The sequence below is a fragment of the Adiantum capillus-veneris genome, chromosome 24, assembly GCF_014529385.1.
Source record: "Adiantum capillus-veneris isolate H3 chromosome 24, ASM1452938v2, whole genome shotgun sequence".
Classification (NCBI taxonomy): Eukaryota; Viridiplantae; Streptophyta; class Polypodiopsida; order Polypodiales; family Pteridaceae; genus Adiantum; species Adiantum capillus-veneris.
This window is the reverse complement of record NC_140954.1, coordinates 123317387-123339095: the sequence shown is the minus strand read 5'-3', so window position 1 is coordinate 123339095 and position 21709 is coordinate 123317387. Positions and strand designations below refer to the sequence as shown.

General features: G+C 42.7%; 1 protein-coding gene and 1 pseudogene across 1 annotated transcript; one reads left to right on the top strand and one right to left on the bottom strand.

Annotated features, from left to right (window-relative positions):
- Window positions 1–21709, bottom strand: part of LOC147427069 (uncharacterized) — a 151039-nt pseudogene that overhangs the window by 121102 nt on the left and 8228 nt on the right.
- On the top strand, window positions 1524–15300 carry LOC147427071 (uncharacterized). The gene is made up of 4 exons (XM_086499305.1): window positions 1524–1726; window positions 11261–11323; window positions 12686–12956; window positions 13141–15300. Exons 1-4 carry the CDS (start codon window positions 1524–1526, stop codon window positions 13186–13188), a joined length of 585 nt encoding a protein of 194 aa, XP_086355431.1. The 3' UTR covers window positions 13189–15300.

Below are 21709 nucleotides of genomic sequence, written 5' to 3'. Positions count from 1 at the left end.
TGCTAGAGTCAAATGACTTGAAGATCTACCAAGGTGTGTTCAAAGATACTGAAGGAAATGCAATAGAGCTACCCATGCTACCTCGGGAGCTCAATGAGTTTGTCAGAAGCAAGATGGCAGAGTACCTGGAGAAGATAGATATCCATAACTATTTTGAAGCTTTGTCGACAGGAATCGACATCAAAAGAGTGTGGGAATTCGTAACTACAATCAAAGAAGATGGAGTTGCCAGAGTCACTGATCTGCAGGGCAGGCCGGACACTATGATTGTAATCACAGAGTGAGTACTGGCAGCCGCACTAGACCTCTCCAACAAAGGGGATAGTGTAACCAAAAGAAGAGATGAAGTCAAGGTGTACTCAGAAAAGAAAAACAACTACACCTGTGAAGATATAGCAAACCCGAAAGTGGCTATCATGAGCCAGTTCTACAATCAATACTTCCACATGTGTACAAAGCGGCCATAGAAATACAGAATTCCGCTTGGAGCCATTGCTACCACCTTCACCTGGGCAATGCAAAAGAGCAAGACAAAGGTGATCAACTATGCTGCCTATATCCATGACAATCTGGCGAAGATAGGCAACAAGAACCCCACCTACATTGTGCTGGGTGAGCTGATAACGAAAGTGGTTTATGGGGCATTGCACGCCAAGGGAGGATGGCCTGACCCTCCATCACAGAACGACTGGGTAAGGCTCAAAGAAGATAAAGAAGAGGAATCGCCCAAAGAACTCAGAGTTGCCACACGATTGAAACGCCGGTTGGAGACTGTGCAAGAGTTGAAGAAGAGAAAGAAGGAAACTGTACAAGTGCCGATCAAAGAGACAAAATCACAGAAAGCGGCATGGCTAGAAAGATTAATGGAAAGCTTCAGAGCAGAAAGAGCACTCAAGGGAGATTTGAGTGAGTTATGGAAGCCGTCCCTGGAAGCCATGTCGAAATCATCCCGAAGGGTGCACAGAGATATATTTGAAGATTACATTAAGAATTTTGAGATCCTGGATGATACGACATAAAACATCCCTAACATCCCATTTACAGAAGAAGAAGTGGATGAAGTACGACGGCAACTGCTGGAAGAGCAGGAAGGCCAAGAAAGAGAGAGAAAGACCAAGGTGGACCGGGACTTCAAGAAGAAGCCACCAACTCCACAGTCAAGCCCGGAGTCTAGCCCACCGCCATCACCGCCTCCTTGTAGCCCACCACAAACCCAACAAAAGGAGGAGCTGGATAAATCTGATGATCAAGAAGATTCAAAGCAAGAAGAGACTGAGGGGGAAGAGCAGAAAGAAGAAGCTAAGCCCAAAGATGAGCAGCCAGAGCCAGAGGAAGCAAGTTTTAACACATTTCTTGATCTACTAGCTGCGGGATACTCAAGAGAAGAGGCAGCTACAACAGCATTTGACTTGGCAAGCACAGGGCCCAAAGAACAAATGCAGAGCCTACGGTTAGTAGAACTGAAAGAGATGGCCATTGATACAGTGGACCTACAGCCACCCACCAATGACTGGGACGTAGTGATGCACAAGCTAACCAGGCTTAGGGAAAAATCATTGGCCACGGAAAGTGAGATTGAAAATCTCAAAGCCAATGAAGTTCTGATCAAATCTGAAGTAGACACATTACAAAGACAGAGCCAAGAGCAGATAGAGAAACAAGCAGAGCTGCAAGCCAGTCTGGCCACGGCATTGCAAAGATGCGAGGAGATGGAACGAGTGTTGGGGTATAAAGCCCAATGTGGTCGCCCAGGTAAGTGGGCGGGCCGCCAGGTATGTACACATATTCTTTTGTAAAAACCTAATAAGAACTAACTATGCTCTACACATTACAGTAGAGCGAGTTCAACATATCGTCGTGCTCTTCTTCTCGCACTCTCTCTCGCGTCGCACTTTCGCTCGTACTCCTTCAACTGGTATCAGAGCTCAGATCGAGGCTGGAGGCAGCACTGCAGGAGGCTAGAGTCACCAGCTCAGATTGGAGTGAAATTCGACAGGCGAAGACACGGCCCCAAGTCCTATGGGATAGCTCGAAGGGCTTGGTGTTCTCAGAATTTCATTCTGAGGTCATCTCGGTCACCGTTCGGCTTCGACAAAGTTCTGCGCAGGCCATTTTCGATTACGTGGTCTTAGCGGGTGCAGATCCGATTCTGCAAATTTGGGGTTTTTGGCCTACGACTGCAGGTGCTGAGGATATCGACACTCCCAAAGTGTTGATTTGTGGCTGTCTACACATCGAAGGACGGCTCACAGTTCTTGGAGGCGTGTCACATACGACACGGGCGCATCTACACACAGACTATAGGCGACATCCACTAGTTCATTAAGTAGCTTGTGTTTGCTGCTTGATATTCCAGATTTCATCCTGACATTGCAGGTACTTCCACATGGGATGTATTGTCAGAGATGATGTATGTCTGTTGAGGGTTTGCTGGCTGTGAGTCACGCAGCAAACAACCGCCGCAGCGGTTACAGTATACAGTGGGAAATTTGTGGATGTATGACTTTGTGGGAAGTCTATGTACTGTCAGATTTACTGCAGCCTTTGTTGAGGGTCGAGTGAGGTTTTATTGAGCTAGGGGTTTCTCGAATGTTGAGATCCTTTCGGTGATACAGGTCTTGGAGCGATCCCTCGAGCACCCTTAGATAGGCAGCTAGGATGTATTGACTGTGAGTTAGACAGTTGGGATTGCATCTTTGCTTTACTGCCGTTGAGGCATTGTCACAGTCTATGCTTACAAGACAGTGACAGGACAGTGAGAGACAGTACAGGTGCAGGACAGGTTTACCCGCAGCTTACAGTGTCAGAGAGACAGTGTTTTTTGAGCTGTTTTTTGGTCTATTTTTAGTACACCAGAGCCATTTTACAAAGGAGACTCTGCCAAAATTTCTGGAGAATCTGAAGCTTTCTTGGTTCATTTGACAGGTTGATATTGGTTTAGAGGTCAGTTTAAAGGGGAAACTTTGCCGAATTTTTCCCAGGAAAGTAAACTACTGTGAAGCGTAGCTATGGCTGGATCACAGGACACTGCTCTTTACAATATCAAGAAGCTGGATGGAACCAATTTCCCATTGTGGAAGCAATAGATTTGGCAAGTGTTGGTACAAAAGAAGCAGATAAAACCTATAAAGTTCAAGGGGATAAAACCAGAAGATATGGACGAAGATGAATGGAGCGAAATGGATGAATTGGCACTTTCTACCATTATGCTGACTTTGGCAGAAAGCGTTTACTTCAATGTAGCAGACGAGATGTCGGCTTATCAAGCATGGTTAAAGCTGAGTGATCTTTATGAGAAGCAGAGTGCAGCTTCACAGGTATACTGGCTTAAGAAGCTTGTTGACTTGAAGATGAAAGAAGGGACACCTATATCCAATCATCTAAATGAATTCAACACAATCTATAGTCAGTTGTCACCTCAAGGTGTCAAGTTTGATGAACCTGTTAGAGCTATGTTCTTGTTGATCACATTGCCGGAAAGTTGGGACACTTTTCACACAGCTTTGAGTAATTCTGCACCTCCAGATGGTTTGAACATAGTAGGTGTAGAAGGAAGTCTGCTTACTGAAGAAACCAATAGAAAGACAATGGACAAAGGCAAAGGAACAACCTTAGTTGTCAGGGGAAGGACCAAAGAAAAGTACAAAGGTGGAAAGAGGAATCAGTCTCGTAGCAAGTCCCGCAGTGCTAAAGGCAAGAGTGACATAGAATGCTACCATTGTGGCAAGAAGGGTCACATGAAAAGAGACTGCAGAGAATGGAAAGCAGAAAAAGGCAAAGAGAAAGCTGAAGACCATGGTGAGAAGAACAAGTCCTCAGTGAAGATTCAAGAAATAAATGTGACAAACACTGTTGCAGAGGATGACAGTCTAGTGTCAGGAGACATCTACTTCTTGAATAATACAATGGACTTAGCTCTTCTTATAGCATCTGATGGAAATGCACTGAGTGACTGGATTATAGACTCAGGGGCATCACTTCATGTGTCTCCAAACAAGGAGTGGTTTACCTCTTATGTGACCACTAAAGATCATGATCGGCTAGGCAATGGGCAGACATGTGAGATCTTAGGTGTTGGAGATGTTCAATTGAAGTTTCAGAATGGCTCTTCTTTCACGCTGAAGAATGTGAGACATGTTCCCGCAATTACAAAGAGCTTGATCAGCACAGGTTTACTTGATGATGCTGGCTACGTCACCACTTTTGGACAGAACATGTGGAAGATATCCAAGGGTTCTATGACAGTAGCACATGGAGTAAAGTCTGGAGGACTTTACATGATTTATGTATCAAATGTCTCTAAAAATGTAATCAATGTAACCGAGCAGCCGAACGTTTCCTTGTGGCATAGCCGGTTAGGACATATGTCCAAGAAGGGAATGGAAATCTTGTCTCGTTCTGGTTATTTGCCTGGCTTTTCATTTAATGATTTTGAATTCTGTGAACATTGTCTGTATGGTAAGCAAACACAGCAACCACATAAGCATAGAAGCAGTAGAAGAGATACACAGTTGGTACTTGTTCATAGTGATTTGTGTGGACCTATGCCTAACCTATCTCTAGGGGGAGCTTCTTACTTTATGACATTTATAGATGATTACTCAAGGAAAGTATGGGTTTACTTTCTCAAGCACAAGGATGAAGCGTTTAGTGTTTTCAAAACGTTTGTGACACTTGTGGAGAATCAGAGTGGCAAGAAGCTTAAATGCTTACGCACTGACAATGGTGGAGAGTATGTTTCAAAGGCCTTTCAGGACTTTTGTGAGTCAAAAGGTATAAAACGTGAACTTACTGCTCCTTACAATCCTCCTCAAAATGGTGTTGCTGAGAGGATGAATAGGACCATACAAGAGAAGGTCAGAAGTATGTTGTCTAATGCACAGCTGCCAAATGGGTTTTGGGCTGAAGCTGTATCAACAGTTGTTCATCTTGTAAATAGATCTCCTAGCAAGGTTTTGCAGAAGGATTCAATGCCAGAGATGGTATGGTCAGGCAAAATGCCGTCATACAAGCATCTCAGAGTCTTTGGCTGTGAGGCATATACTCACGTTCCAAAGGAATTTAGGAACAAACTTGAGCCAAAGAGTAGAAAGTGCATCTTTCTAGGCTATGGTAATTCTGGTGAGATGGGGTACAGACTTTGGGATCCCGAATCCAGAAAGGTTGTCCGCAGCAATGATGTTCACTTTAATGAATCCAAATATCATTCTAAACCAGAGAGGGTTGAGGAGATTAGAAGAGTTGTCTTCCAAGAAGATGGACCTGCACGTGCAAGACAAAACGTCAGGGCTCAAGAGGAGCAAGGACGGGATAGAGTGGAACCACAGGTTGTGGCTGAGTCTGAGCCACCTATTGTGCGTAGATTTGGACGTGTCACGCGACCTCCTGATAGGTTTGTTCCATCTATGAACTATGTCATGTTGACTGATTGCAATGAGCCTTCATGTTACAAGGAAGCAGTGCAAATGAAGGACTCCGGGAATTGGCAATTGGCCATGCAGTCAGAGATGACAGCTCTGCATAAAAACCAGACATGGAAGCTAGTTAAATTACCACAGGGCAAAAAGGCTCTACCTTGTAAATGGGTTTACAGGTATAAGATCACTGCTCATGATAGTCAGCCAAAGTACAAAGCAAGGCTTGTTGCCAAGGGCTTTAAGCAAGAACAAGGCATTGACTTTGATGAAGTCTTCTCTCCGGTGGTCAAGATGACTACATTGAGATGCTTTCTTGCATTGGTTGCCATATTAGATTTGGTGTTGCACCAAATGGATGTCAAGACAACGTTCTTGCATGGTGATTTAGATGTGGAAATTTACATGCAGCAGCCAGAAGGGTTTGTTGAGAAAGGCAAGGAAGATTGGGTATGCCAGTTGTTAAAGAGTCTTTATGGCTTAAAACAATCACCGAGGGCATGGTACCATAAATTCCACAAGTTTATGCTTTCTCAAGGCTACAAACGTAGTGAGTTCGATCACTGTCTATATACAAAGAAGGCTAAGGATGGTAGTTGGCTGATGCTTATTTTGTATGTGGATGACATGTTGATTGCTGGCAAGCACTTGGAAGAAATTTCAGCTTTGAAGTCAAAGATGGCAAAATCGTTTGACATGAAAGACATGGGTGAGGCAAGTCATATACTTGGTATGCGCATTGAGAGAGATAGATCAAAGAAGTTGATTTGGTTATCTCAAACAGAGTATATTGACAAGGTTTTGCAACGTTTCAATATGGAGAAGGGAAAGGCATTGAGTGTTCCATTGCCACCATATGTGAAACTTAGCAAACAAGATTGGCCTGTGTCTGAGGAAGAACAGGCTGAAATGGATAACATTCCATATGCGTCTGCAGTGGGTAGTTTGATGTATGCAATGATTTCTACTCGTCCAGACATTGCATTTGCAGTGGGAGTAGTAAGTCGATACATGTCAAACCCAGGCAAGAAACATTGGGAGGCAGTGAAAGGAATATTGAGATACCTGAAAGCTACAAAGAGTATGCGTATATGCTATGGGAGTCAGGAGCTAAGTGTAAAGGGTTCTACAGACTCAGATTATGCAGGTGACTTAGACAACCGAAGGTCTACGTCAGGGTATGTCTTTACATTGGCTGGTGGAGCAGTATCATTGCGTTCTAGATTACAAGATTGTGTTACTCAATCTACTACAGAGGCTGAATATGTTGCAGCATCAGAGGCATGCAAAGAATCAATTTGGCTTAATCGACTAGTAACAGATTTGGGAATCAAAGAAGAGATGCCTATGTTATATTGTGATAGTCAAAGTGCTATACAATTGGCTCGCAATCCAGTTTATCACTCAAAGACAAAGCATGTGGATGTGAAGTATCATTTCATCAGGGAAATGCTCGAGGATAAGCAACTTCAGCTTGTCAAAGTTCACACCACAGAAAATCCTGCTGATCTACTTACAAAAGGACTTCCCTCAGAGAGCTTTGCGCATTTTCGCAAGCAGTTAGGTGTAGGGTAGTACATCACTTCTCTACATCTCTTGTATATTAGCTTGTATAGTAGCTTCTCTCACACTTAAAGTACCACATTGGACTTTAAGTGGGAGGTTGTTGGGGTATAAAGCCCAATGTGGTCGCCCAGGTAAGTGGGCGGGCCGCCAGGTATGTACACATATTCTTTTGTAAAAACCTAATAAGAACTAACTATGCTGTACACATTACAGTAGAGCGAGTTCAACATATCGTCGTGCTCTTCTTCTTGCACTCTCTCCCGCGTCGCACTTCCGCTCGTACTCCTTCAACGAGAAAATCAGGCAGCAGCTCAAAGACTGCAAGGAGCCGAAGAAGAATACAGGAAACTCAGCAAGGCATTGATAGATGCAGAGAGGAAAAGGGACAACCTAACCCTACAACTTGCTGAAGAATCCAAGGAAGTGGAAACACTGAGAAATGCCAAGGAAAAGGCAGAGCTAGAGAATGAGGCGAGCCAGGATGAGGTAATAGAGCTTAAAGACCAGATGAAAGTCAAAGATCAAACCATCCAACGGCTACGGGCATTTCCTGCCAGAGTCAGAGCTACTAGCTCGACTCACACTACTTCTGAGATGGATTTATATGAAGAGCAAATGAAGGAGCTCCAAAAAGAGTTAACCCTGGAGAAGCGGCAAAGAATGATGTTGGTTGAGGGCTCAATGGTTATGCAAAACCGCATGGAACAAGAAAACACAACCATGAATAATGAGCTAGAAGCCATCAAGAGAAAGCTCGAGGAGGCGGAAAAGATAAACGCAGATCTAAACGACCACCTTGTGAATATGGGAGAGCAAGCTGAAGCAGAAATGAAGACATTTCAACAGCAAATAGAAGAGCTGAGAGGCCAGCAGCAAACAGAAGGCAGTTTAGCACCGAGCCAACAGCCATGGAGGGAATAGACATAGAGAATGTGGCAGATCCAGTGGACACCACCATGCAAGAGGAAATCCTTGTAGGACCCTCACAAGAGCCACAAGATCTGACACAAGATAAAGAAGAGAAGCTGCAAAAGGCCATAGAAGCTGCAGTCAGAGAAACAGCCAGAGAAGCTTTGGAATGGGAGTAGAGGGTCTTTAAATTAATGACTATTCAGAAGATAGATGCCAGCAACCTTCGACGTAAATGGCTACAGCCCTCTCTCCCATATCCTCTGCTGAAATATGAAGCTGCCACAATCAACAAGAGGATCAGAGAAGAGCCAACAATGCCAATGTACAAAGCAGACATCTCCAAGCTTGAAGGGGTAAAGTTGATAGTCGACTCTCAACCCAGGTGGAGAAAGGCATGGCTGACAAAGTATCCACAATATCTAATCCATGTGGTAGAGGCATCTAAAGTCATCAGAGATAACCTAAGTTTCTGCCCTCTACCAAGGATGCGGACGTGGAAGGCCCATGAGCTATTGCAAAGAAGCCAACCTACTTGGCTAAATTACCCGAAGCTGCCAGGCTCGAAGGTAGGCGAGAGAATAAGTGAGCAATACATGGTGAAAACCCTAACGGGCGCCATCAAATTGTTCACTGGCTCTTCTGACCTATCTTGCATTATGATGAGAAAGATTTGCAAAACACTTTTGGTAGTCTTCGAGACATTCAAACCAGGCCAGGCGACAGACAATATCTTCTTCTTTCAAGATACATACAGATGTGCATATGATCTGTCTGGTCAGCCTTCCAAGGAGGTGATACATGCATTGTATCAAAGGATCATGTTTTTGCCATCCTATCATGTCTAGGCCTTTGAAGAAGCTTTCTACACCGGCTTCTTCACAATCAGCACTGACATATTCGGCCCGACGCTACTAGCTCAACATGCAAGATATGAGTCACTGCTCAAGATGAGAGAAAGCCTACGATGAAGAAGCAGCTCAACAACCATGTCGTGGACGACATGAACAAGGAGGGGGGGAGTGTTAGAAGCCGGACACACCCTACGAAAAATGACTGCTCGGCGGATTATTATTTTTTGTAATTATTCATTTATCGAGAAAACCCGACACTTCACCTTTGTAAATATTGGGGCTTACAGAAGTTTCCAGATTGTATCCCAGTTTTGACATTTAGATTGAGTAGATGGTTAAATTGGAACATTGGGGTTTGAGATTGTAAGGTATTTATATCACTTTTTGACCTTAATGAAAAACCTTTTGTCGTTTTAAAAAAGTTGAAGTCTGTGAGTGAGCGTACTGTGTACGAGAGAGAGTGAGAGCTTCATCTTGACGCTACGTGTGCATTGGTGGTCGGACTCGAGTGCGGAGAAGTGCAGCGTGTTGCCCCCGACGAGAGCTATGCGCCAATACCTACATTGTGCGCGTACGGTCCGGTTTTGCGAGCTCCATCTATGAGCTTCATCTGGTGATTCAGTGAGCTTACGTTATCCGTTTTCGCATTTCAGCATATCCACGCGTTCGCATTGAGTAGAGCTACACATTAGGCACTTTAGATTTCGGAAACAATGACCTGCAAATTTCGGCCAGACATCCTACGTGATTTTGCACCGGGTGTTTAGGGTTGGGATTTTGGTTCATAGACCTTAGGCAGAGAGATCTATTGGTGTGAGTAGGGTCTCCTTCAAGTTCTGTGGCGTTTCGAGATTGTTTGATGGGTATTCGGCTCTAGAAAGCATTGTAAGAAGTTTCCTCTTATGCACTCCTGAAGGTTGTAGCTTATACATTGGGTAGAGACCTCTGTAGGAATTAGTCGAGACTCGGTCGAGTGTAGATTGACACCATATGCTTGCTTCCACGCGCCTGTGGGTCGAGCTTCGTCCTTAGCTGACAAATCTTGTTAGGTGAGTTCTCGCTTTGCTGACGTCCGTCGCGGCGTATCCGTCCAACAATTGGCCAAACATAAAACTTTTTATGCAATACATGATGGATTCGGAGAGTAGCATATAGTCAAGCACACTATCCCCATTATGTTTTCTACGTGTAAATCCATTGGTTCCACTCCACAAAGATACACCATTGGCAATGAGCATACCCGTGCTATTACACATGTGTAAAATTCACTTTCCATAGTGATCCGGATCTTTCTCATCCATTTAAGTACGATCATATAAGTGAACTTATTCAAACTCCCTTGAAATGTATGGCATATCAAATTTTTGAGTATCATGTTGCAATGTTTTTGTGCAAGGATCCATATCTTCAAATACAATAATATCGTCCTCCAAATCGAAAAATGGTTGATCTTTATCCATGCAAGCATAAAAGGGGGAATCATGATGAGAAATGTAGCAACCGGCTACAAAAATGGGTGCTCTTTTTGGTGTCATAATTTTCAGCCATATATAACGTTTGTACTTGTCATCTTTCACAATTGATACAAAATCTTCCAATCCTTTATTAACCATACATGCTACCCCTCCTTGCCCTCTTCGTTGCTTGAGATTCTTTGACCACATCAATGAATGTACATTGTAATCCTCCAAGCCGTTAATTCTTTGTGTATCATGCTCCCAAGTTTCAACAAGAAGTACAACATCGGCTCTGTTTGTTAGTTCATCAATGCCAACCCCCGCATCCCAAGGGTATCCATTGCAATTCCAAAAGTATATTTTCAATTGTAACTCCCATTGACGAGGATCATCTTCGTACTTTTATTAAATGCAAATGCAATGCCTAAGATGCCAAAATTGAAAACATGTATGAACTCCGTATTTTTATTGAATGCAAATGCAATTTCTAAGATGCCAAAAACTAAAAACGTGCCTGAAATTCCTTCCCTTGAAGGCAAATTTCTCCATTGGTTTCTCTCCTCGAAACTCACTGTGCTTTGAAGAGATTTTTTCACTTGGAGACTCTCCAATGCTAGTGTTTGGACTCCGTACATTACCAATATTATATCATTCTTGTCGATACTTATTTCATACATTGCAAAAGTAGTGCCTAGGGTGCAAGATTTTATCTTTGAATCACAAGAATTTAGAGAGAGAAATTTTGCCTAGGGTGCAAGATTTTAGCTTTGAATTACAAGAATTTATAGAGAGAAATTTCCTTGGCTTAAAGCTCAAAAGACACTGCTTTGTATTTGGTGGACATCCCTTAAAAGGCTCTTGAAGTCCCTTTCTTTCTTTGTTTGAAGAAGCCCTAGAGAAGCTTTTGATGCCATCTTTGATACCTTTTAAACTTGCCTCAAAGCTCGAAGCTTCAATTGGTTGAATATTTTTTTGATGCTCGAAAGCCCTTCAAAAAACTTTTAAAACTTTTTTGGACTTTAGAAAAACTCTTGATGAGTTTTTATTGCATTGCTTGTAGGTGTGAGAAGTCTCTTAGTTTGGTGCTAAACAAGAGCTCTTGTGGTACATTTACCTTGGGAAGGTGCTCTCATGGTGGAGCCTTGGGGCTTTGATGGTGTGTGCGTGACTAGTTCCCTACAAAGACGATGGCTATCCAAAGAGAGATTTAGGCGATTTTGGAGTGTGGTGTGTGAACTTCAGCTCTACATATCCAAACTTACCTTGAGCTGAATTGAGCTTATCATCTCGCGTCTGCCCGCGAGTAGTCGTCTGAAATTGGCCTTGAACTCGTTCCCTGACATGCATGCACTATATTAGGTATGGTGAGCTAAGCCAAGTGGACCAAGTCTCCTTGCTTGTTGAGGATTCCTAAATTAAACTTTTTAGGCTCTACTCGTTGATAGGCTCTTTCCCACACGCACACCCAAAAATAGCCTAATTTTGAAAGGTTGTATTATGGGCTAATAATGTTCGATTATAGAGCTTAAGGGCTCTCTTGAAAGCTCATGAAAGTGGATTCAAGATGATGGCTCTTGGATTGGGGATGGTATCTAGATTGGAGATGTTCTTTTGCTCTTGGATTGGAGCGTGTCTCCTAGGTTGGGGATGTCAGATTATTGTGCTTCTGGATTGGAGTGCTACGAGTTGTATTATGCCATTTGTCGTAGCCCAGAGTTGTTGGGATTTATGGGTTTTGGCCTACGCTTATGCTTCTTAATTGTGTGAATCATCTCTAGTCTACTAGTATGACTACATGGCATTGGGCATGCGCATCCCATGTGGTAGCATGTGGCCACTTTTCACCTCGGACTGCTTACATAATGGATGACGTATTACCTAATGATGTCACATTTAGGCAACCTTTTGTACGCTTATATAAGAGGCATTGTACACACTCATTTTAATGTTCAAGTTCAATCAATCTAGTTCATGTTCTTGTTTAAGCTCTAGTTTAATCTGCATTGTACACAATTCCTCTGTCTTGTATTGAACAATTAGTGTGTTAATTAACTATGCTAATATGAATGCTACTCTTGTTAATCCCCCTTAACCTTTCAATATTGTGGATTCTCCATTGTGAATCTCATCACCACGTTCCTTGAGCATCGAGAATGACTTATCAACCCCACACATATCTTTGGTTTCGTAGGTAGTATTTGACCTCCGAGGAAGACAATAAAATCAATCTCTCTCTCTCTCTCTCTCTCTCTCTCCCCACTAGCAAAGCACAAGTTTCTCTATATTTGTGTCAGTAGGTGAGTGGATGATGCGACAAGGGCAACAATGAAACATGAACAAACTTCATGTATTGGTCAGATCATTCCGCAACGTATAACGTGCTGTCTTCTCATCACCGGTAACATTGCCATTCCACACTCTATATTCTTATGCATGAATTTTCACCTTGTTCCTGAAACCTAGGGTAATAAGCTGGGGCAAAAAGCCGACGGTGGAGATTATGTCCGAGATTGCATCCTTTTTATTGCGGACCATTGATACCATTTGGTAGTCGTGAGAGCGCCTTAAAGGACTATCCAACCATAGCACCCATCGGCACATACAAGCACGGCGTCTTGCAACGGCAAGAATGGCTTCACCCTCGTCCGTCGCAGAGCTCTGTGTACAGCTTCCGTGGCGACCCTTGGAATGGCCTTATTGCAAAATGTACCTTAAAGACGGAGGCTATGGACCGTTTTCAGGCTGATGATGCGAAGGTAGGGTTTCTCCCCAGATGCTTAAGAGGGATTATCATGCTTGGCGATGCTTTGGTGTGTATGTATGGCCACATCCCTCGTCAAAAACTTTTTTGTGCTTTCAAAAGTACACCACCATTTTGAAGGCATGCGGCTTTATGAAAAGCGCTGTCATGGGCTAACGAATTCATCATGGGTTTGCCAGTCAGGGGCTGTTGAAAAACCATGCCGTGCTTGGCAATGCCTTGGTTGACGCACATGCCAAGTGTGGTGTACTTTCGAAAGCACAACAAATTCTTGACGAATCTCTTGCGTGGATGCGGTCTGGGATGCAATCTTTTGGAAAGCATTGATTCCAGCATATGCCCAACAAGGGTGAAACTTTGGGCTGCATGCAACCACAGGATTCTTTCATGTGGTCACCTAGAAGGTATGCGGCATTAGCTAGATGATAACATGGCCAAACTAATTGGTCGAATTTTTTGGTCAGATGCCCTGGAAAACTTCGTTGTGCATGCTAATTCTTTGGTCGACACCCATGCCATATATGTTGTACTTTTGCAAACATCACAAGTTCTTGAGGAGCTTCTTGTCTTGAAAGTCAATCTCTTGATTGAAGGATAGGCCCAACAAGGGTAGGGCCAAGAAGCCAGGGTCTACAGAGGGAGGCCTTCTTTCCAATGCAATATCCTTTGAAGGCATGTTGCAATGAGTTTGTTAATTGGGGGTGGTTGGAAAAAAACCTGTTGTGCTTCGCAATGCTTTGGTTGATGTACTTTTGAATACAAAATCTCTTTGATAAGCTTCATGTTTGGGATGAGGTCTCTCGGTCTGCATTGATTGTAGGATATCCGCGATAGTGGGCATCCAAAAGCTCCTGGTTTTTTTCAGCAGATGAGAAGCAACTACAGATACCATCATGTATTCATGCATTCTGAAGGCATGGGATTTTGCAAAACGTTGACAGGGGCGAACAAATTCCCCACGAGATTGTTAAACAAACAAAAGATATTATGTTTGGCAATGCTTTGGTTGATACGTATGCCACCTATGGTGTACTTTTGAAAGCACAAAAAGGTTTTGACTAGTCAGTATGTGGATTGTGGAGAGAGGGCTTCTCTCCAAATGCGACTGACTATGATTGCATTTTGAAGGATGCAGCATTATGCAAGTCATTGCCATGGGCAGATAGCTTCATGATGATTTTGCTAGTCAAGGGCTGTTGAAATAAACGTAGCGATTAACTTTCAATTCAGGGATTGTTGGAGAGTCAGGATTCCTATCAATGGTGTCCGAAGGTTGAGATTCTACTCCAAAGAATTCGGTCCCTACATTTGGCAATGCCTTGGTCGACATGTGTGTCAAGCATGGTATTCTTTTGAAAGTGCAACTCCATGAGGAGCTTCCTGTCCGAAATGCATTCTCTAAAGATTGTTCGTCAGGGTTGTTGAGAAAAGGAGTTGTGCTTGCCTATGCTTTGTTATACTGTACTTTTGAAAGCACAACAAATTTGTTGATGAGCTTGCTGTCCAGGATGTTGATTAGGAACCTTTGGCTGTTTTTAGTGATTGCCAAGTGAGGGCTTCACTCACCTAGCTTGCGTTTTGAAAGGCATGTACATTGTATGCATGCTGTTAATAGTGGTTAACAAATTCATGTTGAGTTTGTTAGTCAGGGATTGTTGCAAGGAATGTTATGTCTGCTTTTGTCAACCTGTATGCCAAGCGTGGTGTACATTTGAAATTGCAACAAGTTCCTGAAGAGCCTCCTATCTGGGATGCATTCCCTTCGAATGTATTGATTGAAGGATATGTTCCTGAAAGAAGTCTTCTCATTAGGTGTCACGGTTCACCTATGTTTACAGTTTCAACTTTCAAGGCATGTGGCATTATGCGAGGCGTTGTAATCAGCAAGTAACTATGATGAGATTTTCCCTCGGGGGCTGTTGATAAAAGACCTGCTTGACTATGCTTTGGTTGACATATGTGCCAAGCGTGGTACTTTGAATGCCAATGCAAATTGAAGTACGAGTGCTAAAAGTTGTGACTCAAGAGCTTGAAAATTGAATCGAGAACAAAAAACCTCCCTTGATAATCGATCAAAAATCACAAGACCAGGAAATTGAGAACCCCTGAAATGAACATATGGCTGCCACCTAGATACAAAGCATGCTAAAACTCAAAATCCATAGCCCACAGCTCAAGTTCGGAGTCAGAACATGGAGCTACCTGCAACACAAGGGAAAAGGATAATTACTTTTTCAATATACCCCTCATATTTGGCCATAAATTCCCTTCAATTCTGCCAAATTCCCCTTGTTAACCTTGCAAACGTCTCTAAATACATATTTTTTTGAACCTCTTCATAGGAAGGTTTGTTCTTTGTCAATAGAAGTTGATAGAACTAGGAATTTAGATGTCATTGTGGGCTCTTAAGATGAAATCGTTATCATTTTGACACGGATGCCTCGATTTGCGAACTCATTGGTGAAGACTTGTCTAAGACACTTAAAGATAGTAATTGATTGTCATAAAAGATTAGACTATGTAAACATTCGGGCCAATCCATCCCAAAATGACATAAGGGTATATTGGGAATTTTGAATTATGAGGGACACTTTGGGAATTTGTAGAAATTGCAAGTATTTTTGTGATTTTGCCCAAGGGAAAAATAGTGCGCTATAGTAGGAAGTCTAAAATTGGAATCTATCTGAGGCTCCTCTGTTTTACAATTTTTCTTTTTCAGTAATTCAAATTTATTTATCGCTTACAAAAAAAAGCCAAATTTTGAAACTTGCAAAGAGAGAGAGAGAGAGAGAGAGAGAGAGAGAGAGAGAAGGAATCGTCAGGGGCCGTTCAAAAATGCGTTGTGCTTGGCAATGCATGTATGCCAAGCGTAGTGTACAAGGAGCTCTTCATGAGCTACTTTTCCAGGATGTCTTCTCTTGGAGTGCATGCCCATTAGGAACGACACCAAGAATGTCTCAGAAGAAGCTACATAGGAAGATCACTAAGAGGGTGTAGCACATCATTTTTTTTTCCCAAGAGTCCCCCATAAAAGTTCTCATGAATTCATTTACCATGTCACCTTTTACATAATCCCACATGCCTTGCTTTTCTATTTTATAAACATACCAAAGTTCCTTGATGGTGGAATTGATTATTTTTTGCTCATATAATCACAAAATGTTTTTGGCCCTCATCCAAAAGAGACATGAGTGGTTACATGCTTGTAGCACATGAAACCAAAGTGATTTGTGCAATACCCCCAAACTAAACATCGTTTGTTTGCTCATATCAATGTGTCATTTACACAACATGCGTTAACTGGCAAGCATAGGTGATTGCATCAAGAGAGAAGCCCTCACTTTACCCCCTTCGAAAACATTCCTTGCAAAGCCTCCTTGTATTGGGCATGTACTTGCTATAAGCACATTTGAAGAGACAATACATTGACCATGAAGATCATGAAGAGCTTATATTTCTTTAATCAATACATCACACTTGATCTACATGTTGACCAAAGCATTACTAACTACAACGTTTTGCCAAGAGCCCCTGATACCAATCTCATCAAGAGTATACCATATCGTCACCAACAAACAAATAATTATGGCATGCACGTGTGGCATATCACAAACCGTAAACCCCAAAATATGGAATAACTGACATACACATGTACACCAAAGATAACAATACCTCTATATGATGCCACAATAACATAACATATAGCAAAAGCAAATAGATGAGGCATTATGTATGTATGCGCCTGTATCCACCAAACATTTGGTTGATACAGGCACATACAATGTAGTAAGTAGATGTAACGTAAAGAAATGACCATCTACGAATAAATACACATCCTGAAAACCTGCAAAAATGATGTGAAATCAAAATGCATAAATCATATCAAAGACAAAGGAACAACCATATCAAAGGCCTAATTTTTTTTTATATAGAAAACATATTCCATGGTCTCACCTAACGAAAGCAGCTTCTATTAATTGTCCTACGTTTCCTGCTCCCGTCCATGTACTCCATTAGTCTGTGTGAATTTGATACTCCTCTACAAAGGGCGATGCCCCACAGCTAACTCCTGTACAAAAGCATTAACTCGTGTATGTAGTAAATTGAAACACCAAAATTGCAAACAATTTTGAGACAATACAATGCCATTTAGAAACTCATGACATAAAGTATCATATCCCCCATTTTCAAGATGTGAAGCATTGGTCACTCCATCTCCTGCCTGATCACCACGCACTCCTCTACCTCCAAATAGATGGGCTTCAAAATTGTGAGCCTTCTGGCGATGATGTGCCAAGCAATCTTGAGTGCATTGTTGAATCCAAAGAGCACTCACAATGCGACGTCCCTGGACTGGCTCGAACTCCAAATTAATTGCTTTGGTGATGTGATTTTTTGCATCCATAAGTTGATGTGCCCATCATCTCATGACAGTGTCGCCAAACTATAGACTGTAGATTCCTTGACAACGGAGCTGTAGTACCGTAGTTGCCGCTTTATAGGCTTCAGAATCGCATCCTGGCTGGTACCCCATAGGTGATTATCCCAAGGTGTACTAGGTGTGCTGTGAGGTGTGGTCATGGTGGACGATGTGGATGGGCATGCGTGCTCTAGTATCTGGGCGTTAGTGGAGCCGTCCCTGTAGGATCCTCCTTGCCCCCTCTACTATCGCTACTATGGAACTATAGTCGCTTACGACGTTCCAATTTTGTCGACGTAAAGGACCGTGAAGATAATGGCTCTGGTGGTGGAGTTGTCGCTAAGGCAGAGTGCCTAAGGGGTAAAGAATGGAGGGGGGTCGTAGATGTAGAAGACTGAAGGGGTCCGCGGCTATGTATACGAATCTGTTGAACAGACCTGTGGTAAAGTCTGGAGAAGCACTCGTTACTTGGTGAGCCCAAGTCTCTTTTTATAAGCAGAAGCCACCACGTCGCATTAGATTTGAATTCAAAACAAATAAAGCATCGCTGCCATGAAAAGCTCTTAAAAAAAAACTCCGCCATGAAAAGCCACCAAGTGAATAAAATAAAAAAGCACTCTGCGCGATCTTCTGTTCGCAGATCATCAAGCTGGCGGATGCTTGCCGACGTGATGAGCACTCTCAAAGATCAGATATTTCGTGCGATCAACCCATGGCAAAGGTCTGTTCTAGTGCTACTGAAACAGAAGATATCAGATTTCAATCGATGATCAGTTGGCCTGATCTGGAGTCGAATCACGAAACTCATTGCCTTCACAGGCCCGTCCATCACATTTTTCTGCTGCTGCTATCAGGCTGTTGGCGATGTAGACGGTAGAGGGTGAAGAAATGGAACGAGTAAACGTCAAAGCGGACATGAGGGCAGAAAAGCTTAGGATCGATTACACTGATAATTATCCTCAAGTAATTAAGCTAGCGGCTTCAGTTTAGCAGAGTGTGTGAGGGAATTAGTGGCAGACAACTCAATGTTGAGGGAAAGGCATTGGGGAATATTGCCACTAGTGCAAGTCATGGTCTATTTAGCCACCACTGGCTTCAGTCGCAGTCCTCGTCCAGCTCTGATGATAGCCTATCTGAAAAATTGATGAGGCAAGCATTTTGCAACGATCTATAGACGTTTAAACAAAAACATCTCTCGTGACAAATTTAATGCAGAACATGATGTGGGAGAAGCGTTAAGAAAAATAAATGGCAAGCACTCCCAAGGAAAATTAGTGTGCAACTCCACATATTTGGGGAGGAAAAGAGGTTGACGAGCTGCACAACTATATTGGGGATAGCGAGAAAAGAAGGGGGTTTGAAAGAGTGCCATCCATAGGGGATCCATGATGTGCAGGTAATAGAGGAGGGAAACGTAAAACAGTATCCGACACACGAACAATATGGAAAAGGCGTAGATAGGGAAGGAGATCGATGACTGAGGCGGCTAGTCATCCGAGAGAGAGAGAGAGAAAAAATCCCATTTTGACAATGAGGGGACTGTTGTTGCAGATCATGAGAACATGGTTCAGTGGCAATTAAAGATGGTTGTCGAGAAGGGTGTTAATAGCAGGTCGGGGCAACACGTTAAAGGGTGCATAGGGCTCACGAGAGGGAGTAGAGAGAAGCTAGCGTTATTTTCTTAGGAAGATTATTACTTGGTGAGCCAAAGGCTCTTTATGCCTCTATCTGGTCGCAGAAGCCACCACATGGCATATCAGAGCTTCAAATATAAATAAAATTTAATTAAAAAAAAGGTCATGAAAAGCGACACTAGTTGACAAGCAAACAAAAGCAATGTCGCTTTCCGAGAGGCGCCAGTTCGAAGGTTCACAAAGGCAACAATTCGCAGGTTTGCAAATGCGCATCAGTTCGGAGATGAAGCTTTGTAAAGCCAACATTTTAATCAGGTAAGTCTCTGGCCATTCTTTGAGAGAGAGATGGAAACCGTTCTTGTTGATCAGCAGAGAGTGGGGGCACATGTGATGAAAGGGCACGAGGCCTGCTTAGAAAAGGCCATCACCATGCTAACTCGCCTCTCGAATATATTTCAAAATCCGACTATGGCAACTCTGCACATGGAGAGGAGAGAATATCATGAGCCCTCATTTGCTTCCTTGCCTCTCATGCATGCCTCGCTCTCTCGACATTTCTGGATGTGTGTGTATGTGTGTGTTTGTGTTTAGTATCGGCTATTCATGGTTGACTACTCAACTATTCACGGTTGACTACTCAACTATTCATGGTTGATTACTCAACTATTCACGGTTGACTGGCCAACACAGATGAGGAAGTTCATGAGAGCATTCAGTCCATGACATAGATTTTGATACTCTAAGAGCCATTCTCCACGAGGCGGCCTCCTAGAGTCCATTCACTTCTAAGCCTCAATGCCTTGGATAAATTCTCCACACAAACTCATCGTAAGCCTCTTGTCACACACATTGCATCCTCGCCATCCGGCGCTCTTACACACATCCTTTTGTGCTAAGTAGGCTTGCTTGGTGGACATTGCTATAGAACATCTATAGAATATAACAGGACATATGCAGATTGCCATCAAGCACTGAAGTAAACAAGTACAAAGTTTTTCGGATCTGCATTTGCAATAGTGATGAGCAGACTAAATATGGTCTCTTCCTTTATGGAGACGCTGAACTCAACAAGCTTGTTATCATGCGACCTTGCCTAGGGAAGGCATCAGGCGCATGTATTGTTTGGCCAATCTAAGTTCGCAACATGGAGTTCTCTTTCCAAGGTCAGATTCAAGCATTTCCTGGTCCCATGAACAGATTGGAAAGGCTCCTAGACTTCTTGAGGACAGACCCTACGTATGATAGCATGCCACTGCATGGCCGACGAGTTGCATAATTGAGGAGAATCTCTGCTTGGTCTACAAGGAGAGGACGCACTGCAAATAGGAAACTAGCTACAACATAAGACAGGAGGAAGAGTCGATGAACGAGCAGAGAGTGAGTGTGCAATTATAACAAGGAAAAATCTACCAAAAAGCACCCATAACTCTTTATGTAGCGAACCTTTGACTTAGAATCTCAAATTAGATCTACTTCTCTTTAAGTTTAATCAATATGCCACATCTCCTATATTTGTCTTAATGCATGTTGTGTGTCTAGCAGGGAGGACATATATTCACAGCACTGGATGTTTCAATTGCACAAGTGCGACTCTAGCTCGACAACACTACAAGGTTTGTTATCTGTATCCAATACCCCATGATCATTGTGTTTGCTTGGCGCAAGACATAAACGCTACGGGGCAGGGCACGACTTCCGTTTCTTAGAATTTTTGGAGAGACCACAATTCTAGCTCTCGACTACCATACTTTTGTATGGCACCTCTGCATGACGTGCACTGTATGCTTTGTAGTTTCAGTCTGTGACGTTTCATTGCAAGATGATATGTTTAACTATTCACATTGCTTTTTTGTAGCTTTACTTAAATATTGTCCTCTGGCTTGCACGATTGGATGACATTTGTATACAATTACCAGGTTGGTAGTGTAGTTTAATTTTTATAGTTTGTTTATGTTTTCTGTATTTTTTAGTAAAACTTCCTTAAGTTTAGTTTAGCCATATGTTTTCCTCACCAGGGTTGCATGCTCAATTTTGATCATCGTATCTATACATCAAATAGACATGCGTTTCTTTTTTCACAAGTTGACAATTTAACCTATATATTGAAAGAAAGGAAAATTGACTACGATTGATTGAGAATAAGATGGGTGTCTCAAAGATGGTTCTACGGTTTAGAGACAAAATGGTCGATATTACTAGGTTGAATGGAAATTAACCTCTTTAGTAGCCCTTTGTCATATATTGAGCACTATGGGACACTACTTGCTTCTTCCCAATGCTCATCAAGTCCCAAACTGAGCTATTATTGATGCATATCAATTGGTTCTACTCATTTTATTGTGTCACCACAACAAAACCCAATCCGATAGCAATCGCAACCAACTAACCAAGTAACTAGCTACGCTCTAAAATCTATCAGATTATGTATGGCAAAGGCCCACCAAGCAAGACTAGTTGAGAATGTGAAATGATATGTTGGAGGTATGTCTCCTCGTGACTAAGTAACACGGGGTCTTGATGAAAGACGACAAGAAAGCAAGGCACAAAACGTGAAACGTTTGCCAACTGTTAGATCTAACTGAGTTTACTTTCCAGTATTTTGGTTTAGGCATGTGTCACACATGACCGACGGCCATGTGTGAGGTGGCACAATATAACTGTGCTGCCCAAAGCAGGTCTCTCATGAGAGTCCGC

Coding starts and splice junctions, on each gene's coding strand:
- LOC147427071 (XM_086499305.1), top strand. CDS start 1,524: ATGCACAAGCTAACCAGGCTTAGGGAAAAATCATTGGCCACGGAAAGT. Junction 11,324..12,685: donor GGTACATTTACCTTGGGAAG/GTGCTCTCATGG, acceptor TGGGGCAAAAAG/CCGACGGTGGAGATTATGTC. Junction 12,957..13,140: donor TTCAGGCTGATGATGCGAAG/GTAGGGTTTCTC, acceptor TGGGTTTGCCAG/TCAGGGGCTGTTGAAAAACC.